Source organism: Parasteatoda tepidariorum, chromosome 2, assembly GCF_982258835.1.
Source record: "Parasteatoda tepidariorum strain Cologne lab strain chromosome 2, Ptep-v5.0, whole genome shotgun sequence".
NCBI classification, from domain to species: domain Eukaryota; kingdom Metazoa; phylum Arthropoda; class Arachnida; order Araneae; family Theridiidae; genus Parasteatoda; species Parasteatoda tepidariorum.
In genome coordinates this window covers 31,322,470-31,332,528 of record NC_141756.1, presented here as the reverse complement: position 1 = coordinate 31,332,528, position 10,059 = coordinate 31,322,470, and the positions used below count along the sequence as shown (strand labels likewise).

At 31.0% G+C, this 10,059-nt stretch overlaps 1 protein-coding gene across 1 annotated transcript in view; it reads right to left on the bottom strand.

Annotated features, from left to right (window-relative positions):
* Positions 1–3,777: 3,777 nt before the first annotated feature.
* LOC107440203 (lens fiber major intrinsic protein) overlaps positions 3,778–10,059 on the bottom strand; it is a 43,030-nt gene continuing 36,748 nt past the window's right edge. The window contains exons 2-3 of the mRNA XM_021144889.4: positions 5,936–6,016; positions 3,778–4,205 (exon numbers count right to left, since the gene is read on the bottom strand). Coding sequence (XP_021000548.2) covers positions 4,014–4,205; positions 5,936–6,016 — 273 coding nt within the window. The 3' untranslated portion in view covers positions 3,778–4,013. The remainder of the gene's footprint in view (positions 4,206–5,935; positions 6,017–10,059) is intronic.

Sequence of the window (10,059 nt, the reverse complement as noted above, 5' to 3'; positions counted from 1 at the left end):
CTACTTTCGAAAAAACCTGCCCCATTTTGCCCATATTGCTAAGGGGGACTAAATATACCGAAAAAAAAAATTATGTTTTTTTCTTCATGTTTTCGCATTATTTTGTAATATTACTTCGGTAATATAATTTGCTTGTCATTTTTAATATAAAATTACGAAAATTATTATATTTTCATTGCTATATTTAATTATTTAAACGTACTATATATATATATATTTTTTTTTTGCTCGCCATATTTAAGCCGCCATCTTGTTTTTTTTTGTTGGTATTTTTAGTGTATTTCAACATTTTAACTATGAATTCAATTTACCTGCACATGAAAACCCTAAATAAAACCCCCAAAATTTTGAAACAAATTTTATCAAAACACTAATTTTGGCCACGAAACCTTTGCTGCTGGCCCACTGTGTCGAGCAGAGAACCTTAAATTACGGCTAAGACATCTGCCAACATGTTTAGAAATTAATCGCTTCATATCTTGTTCAGCAGGAATTTTTATGAAAGTAAAAGAACTCATTTTTCAAAAGAAATAGCTCATTTCTAATATTTTTTCCGTATCAAAGTGAAATAACTAATTTTCTAGCAGTTTTTAATCATTCAAAAATGTAAGATAGCTTGATTTCTGGGAATTTTCGCTTTTCAAAAGGAATAAAACATCTCATATTAGTCATGAGATTTTAATATATTTTTATAGTATTTTCATATAAAATGAATCAGTTTTAAGAGAATCTTCTTCTTATTTGAACTTAAACTAAGGTGCACACAAAAGACAATGCCATAGCCTCAGTCGATATGGAAATTCAATCAAATTACACTTGCAATTTAATTTATTTTTTAACGTAGCATCTTATTACAAATACAAGAACTATCTTTTCACGTTCTATAAAATAGGAAAGTTCTCGAAGAATTCGATTTCAGCACATTTGTGTTTATTTTCTTCTCAAATACCCTTATTTGGTGTTAGGATGTGAACAAATAAGCAAATCAAGTCTTTTTATGTAGAAAAGAAGTTTTTTATTTGAATTTACAAGTGAAGGTAGAGACAACTCAATGTTGCTTCAACAATGAAGGGAAAAGGACGGAATAGGAAAAAGAAAAAAAATTCGTCGAGATAAATATGCAAAATAGAACAAGAATTTGAATTCAAAGCAAGCAGGAAAAAAGTAGTATCATGGTCGCTATGGCAACGATGAGGATATTACTCAATTTTACATTTGCGTCGGAACTTTTGTTTATTTTCTGAGGAAGGAGATTGGGGAGGGGGCAAAAGTGGGAAACAGCAAATAGTTCTTGTTTTGTTCAACATATCATAAGACCTTGTTCCACCGTCTTCCATCTCTCAACGAAAAGAACTTAAAATGGAATGAAATGCTCGCATTCTCGACGCTTAGTTTACTTTTCACGAACTATTTTTTAATTTGATAGTTAACGTCGTACAAAATATACATATGACGGTCTGGAATACATCCTATTTGGTAATCCGTATATAATATTTGTGAACGCAAACTATGTTTAATCTGGTTGTTTAAATGAAAGAATTCCTTTTTAAATTCATTAATGTCTATTGGAGTAAGAATAGGTTTGTTTAAAAATCAATCAATTCATAGAAATTTTTGCAAGGGCTTATTATAAAATTATCTATCTGAAATTTGAATAATTCTGTTCATATGAATATATATGAGGCGAACCATGAAAATGTCTGGGGGACAAAAGCGTTTTTAATGCAAATACTTGTGAAACCACAGAATTAGCTTAAATTATTTAACCAGTTTCATAGGCAAGTTTATTTACAAGTACAAAGATAGGGAAAGTTACATAAAATCGCATAGTTTTTGGCACATACTTCAAATGTTCAATGTCTTCAATCTTTGTTCATTCACCACACACAACAGTAGTATACCATTTACGACTATACGGCCAATACCTTGTTTCTATCAATGTCCGTTATAACAGAAGTGATATGCACCTGCAGTGTATTTAGCAATTGGGATACATAAACGGGTAAAGGACAAAGGTTATGTGGTTGCCAATGCTACTTTGTAAAGGACGAACCTCATGTACCAGCCAATGCTAACTTGTAAAGAGCGGAAATTATGTATTTGCCAATACCAATTTTTGAAGGAAAGTTTATGTAACCATAATGACATCTTGTGAAAGATAAAGTAGATGCATTCAAATTGCCAATTTGTGATAGGCAAAGTTTATGTATCTGTAACGTTTACAAAATCGCAGGAACTCATCACTTTTGCTGTGACTGACATTAATCGAAACATGCTAGTGAACTAATGGAAGGAACTAGTTTACCATTGGAATGTTGGTCGGGGTACTAATGGTGCTCACATGGAACATTTGTAGCCATAAATTTTTCTATGCATTTTCCGTCTCTGTTAGCCATGCATTTGCAAATACACATGCTTTTGAAACTACATGAATCATTTAAATTATCCCAATATCGCATCTTTTTTTAATTAACTTATTTAGACCATAATCCTTGACATTTAAATATGATGAAAAATTATTTTTACAAGCAATATTTATATCATATTTCATTGCATCCTATTTACGCGAGGCCAAAAACTAGCCAGAAAAAATTCTCATCAAATTTACACCATTACTGAATTCAAGAACTTCGCTTTGCTAGAATAAGGGGGAAAATACCATGACGATATTTATTTATGTCATTCCGAAACAATTTTCAAAAATTGCTGAAATATTCAAAAGTAATTTCATGTTTTACTATGTTTTCATTCCACTTTAAGATCTTTTACTGTCCTCTTTTTTGCCACGATTTCATCAGGCGGTTTTTGCAACAGTTTCAGAGACAAGGAAACTATCTGTATCTTGTATGATAAGCCGTTGATTGGTTATTCTTCACAGTAATTGTAAATATGGTCTTTTTCCCGTAGGCTAAACTGAGTGAAAGTATCAAGGATTAAAAAACTGAAATTTTGTGGAAACTAATTGTGTGTTCTTCAATATGATCATATGATAACAAATGGGAAAAAGTAAAATAATATATATATATATATATATATATATATATATATATATATATATATATATATATATATATATATATATATATATATATATATATATATATATATATTTAGGGTGTTTTGTGTTGTTTCAATAGAAAAATAATTATAAAGACGATTTTAAAAAAGGGATGTCTTTCTAATCAAAATAATTCAATTGCTGATTTATGAGCAGTGTACCATTGAAAACAAAATAGTAGGGTCTCGTTTTAAATTTGTGTATAATTATTTTCAATAGTTCAAACAAAATCGCAGAGTGGAGTCATATTTCAACTGGATTTTTTTAATTGATATAATATATTATGATGGAAATGATTACCTTCCTTCTAGATTAATATAATACTGACATAGCATTTTGCTGTTTTTAAAATATTACTTCTAAATTCATCATTATGGCGCAAAACGTTTCATTTACATTTCAGAAAATCTTAGATTTTCCAAATAATGATAAAAGTTATGTATATTCTAAGAAAAGTTCTTGTGTTTTGAAATTTGAGAATATAACATTTTTGTTCTAAATTTAATATTTTTAAATTGTTTTAGAGAATTTTTTTAGCAATTTAAAAATGTTGTAAATGAAAATTTAATTGACGCTTTCAGAAAATCATACTTTGCTCCATTTTACGAAGTGAGTAGAAATGTTTCTGAGACGCTTTAAATGTTTGAAAATGTATTAAAGGAATATTACAGGAATATTTTGCATTTACTTAATTGTGTGGATAGATAAAATAAAAAATAGGTTTTTGGACTTTTATTTAGCATATTTTTAGTTTTTCGGAGAAGTTTCCTATTTTTGAAGAATAGAGTTAAAACAAGCATTGGATTTGAAAACAAGTTCGCAAAATAATTTGTATCAAATGAAACTAGTCTCCCCTAGAGAAGAATAACCAACCATGGAATCACAATCAATGATACAATGCACAAAAGTTTGTTTTGTAAAGAGGTTTGTTTTGGCGAAGAGTGTTCACTAAATGTCAGAGCCGACAGTGGTCCAGAGTTAGTTCTGTTTCATTATTGGAGAGGGCGCTTAGATCTCTGTTTATTACAGTGCTGCCATTTTTCTTTCTAAAAGATCGCCTTAAAACCTGTTGAGCGTGAGTTTCTTGAGTGTAATCGTAAGTGACGCCACCTATGATACCACCAAGCACTGGTCCCACCCAATATACCTGAAAAAAGAAAAGAGCACTTATTTCATTACATTTACTGCGACATAAAACTTTAAAATTGTTTATGGTAAAACATGTCGGAAGCATCAATAGACAAAAGTGAATAGAAAAGTCTGAGTTAGAGGTTGAATTAAATCAGTGTTCCTTTATCATTCTATCAATTTCCCTCTGCACTATTTCTATTGGACGATTCGTATTCTTATCCTAATAAAAGCGTATTCCTATTGGTTGCATCTGTAACTGATTGACTATTGATGGATTTCCTGTAGACAGTGGATTTACATCAGCTTAGAATTCTCTATTGATAATAGTTAGATTGTATAAGTCCTAAAGGTATTGATTACCTTTATGAATTTAATTAATCTTATGTTGATGAAAACCAAACAATATGGAAATCAATGTGGGAAAACTGAATCCCACCATGGGATTTTCCGGGCCAATAAAGATCCATCAACAGCAATGGAAATCTGTGTTAGACAGCAATTTTGTCAGGCTCAATTTGCACCTGACGTAATTAAGAACAGATTATAGCTTAACTGAATTGCGATTTATCGTACTGCATTATTGTTGCTCGCGTTGGCCGAGATCCCTTAATTGCCCTCAAAATATAAAATCATTGGATTCAGGATGGTCTTGAGATCAACGTATTTCAGTGGCCCCTCACATTAAAAGCCAAGAAGACAAATGTCTTATCCGAATGGCCACAGGGGATTGTACAACCCCATTAGAAACCCTGAGTTTGGAAATGGAATCATTTGCGGAAAACAAGTTTGAGCTGATTCAGTTCAACAATGTTTGCAGCAGTCTGAACCATCAATGTGGCAACCAAGGTATCTGTTACTTATGACTCTACATCACAAACAGGAGCACCTGCAGTGGTGGGACTACTGCCCAACCTGGATTCATGAATGGTGGCACGTCATCTTTACAGGCAAATGCTGAGCCTGTAAAGAAAATGCTCTGTACCAACTCGCATTCGACGTCGCTATACTGATCCATCCCCATTATAATGGGGATTATAGTGGGTGCTATTAGACGCGTGAGTCGATGCCCTCTTGTTTGCATTCCTGGCTCTTTGAACGTCAACCATTACATTTCAGATGTATTTAAACCTGTGTCACTGCTCTATTTTCGAAACCTCTCTAGCTCTATTTTTCAGCAGGATATTGTACAAATGCACGTTACCTGTACTTTCTTGATACAAAACATATCAATGTGGTCAGCTTGCTCTCCTGATGTTTGAACAATAGAAAAAGTGTAGTTACTGTCTGCCGACTCCCCACCACTCACCAATTACCGTTCTTGATGAATCTTGGCATTGTCTTGAAGCTGAGGTCCCCAAAAATGCAATGCAATTTCTAGCTTTTTGTTATGGTAGATAAATGCTGCTATTTTTACAAGAGTAGGCAATTTTTGGTACTTATTTTTCAGACCTAAAAGCCCTGATTTCTTGAAAATTTAATAAGTTATTCTACAATGCATGCGTTCAACTAATACGATACTGATTTGCATACCTTCCTGGTGTAGAAATTTTAATGGACAGCAGTGTATGTTTTTGAGTCTGATATCGTTATTAAAAGTATCGTCTGCAAAAAATAATCAACATATTAAGGATTAGGTATCTAAACGTGAAATTCTGATCATTAGGTCAAAAGTTATTAAGGTGTGTGTTGTATATTTTACAAATAAAATGCAAGATTAGGATTAACAAATAAATTATATTTTCTTACCCAATGTAGTCGCCATGTGTTTGTCACTATTGCTGGACCAAAAGATCTAGCTGGGTTGAAGCTGGCCCCAGTATAAGGAAACTGAAGGAAAACAAACAAAATAAGGTTAGGTTGTATGGAATAATTATTATTCGACAAGTCATAAAAGTTTGTATACAACTCAAATTTATCTCAGTTTAGTGTTAATAATTTTTTTTTGTGTGAAAATGATCGATTTTTAAAGGAAAAAGAACAATGATTCATTCCAGAAAAACATGGGGTTGGCAAACGGAGAGAGCTGGAGGCGGAGTTCCTAGCGTCATAAGTTTTCCGTTTATCTAAATAAAGCTTATAGAAAAGATCAACGCAACTTTCACACTCAGGATGTTTTATTGTTTAATTTATACTTACTCCCGCTTTTAATATTATTCCAGTTGCAATAAACCACTTCCAACAGACGAATTCGCCTCGCGACATTTACATCTCAGATGCACTTATCCAAATGATTTATCTAACATCCTGTGGGTGTTGCGTAATGTGATGAAAATTTAAACTTTGCTCCAAAATACCGTCTTTAAAAAATGTTTAATATTTTTACTTTTTTCAAACCAGTATTTAATATTTGTTGTTTGTTTTTCTAATGACACTTGAACAAGGCAAACTTGCCAGCCATTAGCTTAGTCTAGCGAATTAAATTAGGAAGGAACACCTTTCATTTATTAAGAGAGCACAGCTATGGTGAAGTTTTGACTTCAGCTCAGAACATCCGGATAGATGGCAGAACCACTCATTCACTCACTCTTCCATAATTTAGAGATAGATCTGAAGGGGAAGGAGATTTTCTCCACATCTCTGTACTCATGGTACTGATCAGCGACTGACCAAAGGATCTTTGATACCGCAGATTTTACGCGCACGTATATCACATGTATTGGTTGGTTCCTAGCGGCTTTGAGGATTGAACCGAAGCCCCTCCGGAATGAGTCTGATGCTTTAACCACTTGGCTACCTTGGCCTTTTCTTTAATGCAATTTTCATGAGCAACAACTACGTGAAAATTACATTAAGGTACCGAATTTGCACGTCGTCATTAAAAAAAGTGTTATGAAATGAATGAATGGTAATTTAATCCGAAGCTTCAAATTTGAATTTTTCTAATTTGTTACAATAAACTAATAGAATATTAATTTAAATGAATTAAAAATATGATTAAGTATAACCTATAATCAGCTTTGTTCAAATAATACACTTCATGATCTAATAAAATGTTCTAATGTATTTAATTGTCTCCTCACAAAACCAGCTCAATATTGATAAGATAACATTACATTTACATAATAGTATGAAATGTTGAAAAAAATGACATATTTTTTTTTAAAGGAAAAGACAAATTTTAAAGATTTTAGATATGTATAAAGTATTTCTCAACGAATGTATTGATTTTTGCAGTTGCGTTGCGTGTATTTTCAGTGGGAAAACAACTTCAGAGAACTATTTTAATTCAATAATGCTGCCACAAAAGAGAAAGAAAAGTTTTTGTTGGGTGTCATTTCCGTCTTGAAAAGTATTCTTCCGTATTCTTAGAAGGGATTTAGAAACCCTTTTTATCTTTTCTTTTCTACTTTCGACTACAACGTGTTAAGGCGAAATGAATGTTTATTTTTGGAGACATTCTGTTGTGGAAAAAAAGGGGGGAGAGAAAAAAACAAGCAGCACGTAAGGGTTTTGGAGTTGAAGAAAAATATTCTTTTTTTAATTTTCTTTTCTCATTTTTTCAATTTTAAAGTTTCTTCTAAAGAAAGCCTTGAAGCTTTTAGTTTTTAATCAGGAAATGAGTTTCGGCATTTTTTTTCTCTACGAACGAAGAAAAATTGATTAAATTTTTAAAGATTAACGGGTAATCGAATTTGAGTTAAATATTTGAAAAGCAGAAACAGAATATGGCCGTTTTTAAATGAATTATTATTATTTTTTTGTGAATGTTTTCTCAGAAATTGTGTATTAAAAATATTTTTTTTTTTAATTAGAGATTTAGAAGGAAAGACATCAATTTTCCTTTCTTTATCAGAAAGGATAAATGAAAAACAAGGCAAGGTCAACTGAAACTAATATGAGAAACAGCCAATTTTCACAGCTATTTTATTAACTTGCTTTAGTGTCTGTGAGGGTTAATCTTGAAATCAAAATTTTAACGATTTTAGAATAGTCTAGTTTTCAAAACTCTTTTGGAGCTTCTCTACTGACAACAAGTTTTGATGTTTTGAATATTTGCTTTGCAAATTTTTGGCTATTTCGATAATTTTTGAAAACACTATCTATATCGCTATTTTATCACCAAAAAATTTTTTATCATCGTTCATTATTACGAATACTTTCCAATTAACTAGAGCACTTAAATAGGAATAGAAAGTTGGTGTTTAAGGCTAATGCAAGTTACTTTCAACTGGGTTTATTTCCACATGAATAAAACTTTTATGTACTTTTTTATCAGTTAGGGAGAAAAAATAATTTCTTGACTTTGCATGACATTCTAAAGAATTTGTATATGATAATTAAATTCATTTTCAGAGCTTTCTTTTGGAGAAAAAATTCAAAACCTTTCTCGGCAAAGTTGCACCTACAAAGGGGGTAACTTTACCCTATACGTGTTTTCGAATTCTTGGTAATGTTTTTCTAGCGAGAAGTAAATTAAACAAAAAAACATGTTTATGATTTAATTTAATTTTTATATTTTTTTATATTAGTTAGTATTTTATAGATTATATGCACACTGGGCACTCTTTAAATTTGTAGATTCTCGTTATAAACTTTCAGAGGGGTAACCGTTAGCAGAAATAATTTTTTAAAAAAAGGAGAATATATATCTTGGTATATGATGTGACTAAAACTGTTTGGAAAAATCTTCTTCAAAAAGGATTTAGCCTCATAGTTTTATTAAGAATGAAGTTTTAAAGATAACGCTTCTCAGAAAAGTGCTAGATTTATCCCCTTTTTCAGGATAAAAGAACAATTTTTCTTTGCCTTTTTTTCTCAGATTGAACAAAAATGTGGAACATTTTTTAAAGCAATGCTTCAAAGTATTAGCAACTAGAAAATTTCAGGTATAAGACTTTAGGTATAAAGTTAGGTATAAAAGTTTTACACTTTTATCCTTCAAATGATTATTACATGTAGTACAAATAAAAATAATATGAAAAACTTGCCTATTTATGAAGTACAAAAAAATTAACATGAAAAATTGCCTATTTATGTCACCTTCACGCATCCAAGTTACTAAGGACGCACAATGATAAACTATTTTCACAATGATGAACTATCAGTAAATTAAGTGACTTTTGTCTCAATATTGCCGGCATTACAGTTGATTTTTACAAAGTTCTCAGAGGCCAAAGAGAAGGACCAAAGTTACCGAAAAGAATTATAACTTTGCCATTAGAGAATGGTTAAAGTTACCAAAGAGAATGGTTTCTTTGCCGTTGAACAATGGCCAAAATTACCCTAGAGAACTGCATTTTTTTTTCCTGAATGGTGCATTTAAAATTTATAACCATGCGAAACTTCGCTCATTGTCGGCATAAACAAGCTATCAGAGACAAAACTTAAAAGAATAAAAGAATAAAATACACCCTCCCATAGTTTCAGTAGACTAAAAATAGGAAAATAATTTTATTTTGTTAGATCTACTATGAAATATGAAAGTAAATCATTTTCTTTACTAGCTACATGAAGCGACCAGTACTGTTTAGTGTTTCGGTAGAGAGTAGTATGCTCTAGCTAGACGAAAAGTTATAAAAATTTTTATTGCAGCAAATAAATAAAAGAGTTGTTATAAATGAGCGAAAGAAATATCTAGTATTTATTTTAGAATTTAAAAAGATTTTTATAGATTTCAAAAAGTCGTAATTAATTTTAAACTTACATCTATTAAAATAATAAAAGGAAATATTTGTACGTTTATGTCCCTCTAATAACTCCATAACAGTTTGTGCGTGGGTCTTGAAATTTTCACAGATATAATTTTAGCCTTAAAATTTCAATCAATTCCTTTAGAATTTCTTTAAATAAAGAATTCAGTTTTTTTCCAGACAATTCAGTTTTTTTCAAATATTTAAAAGATATTATTAGTGTTGTTTACTAGCGTTTAG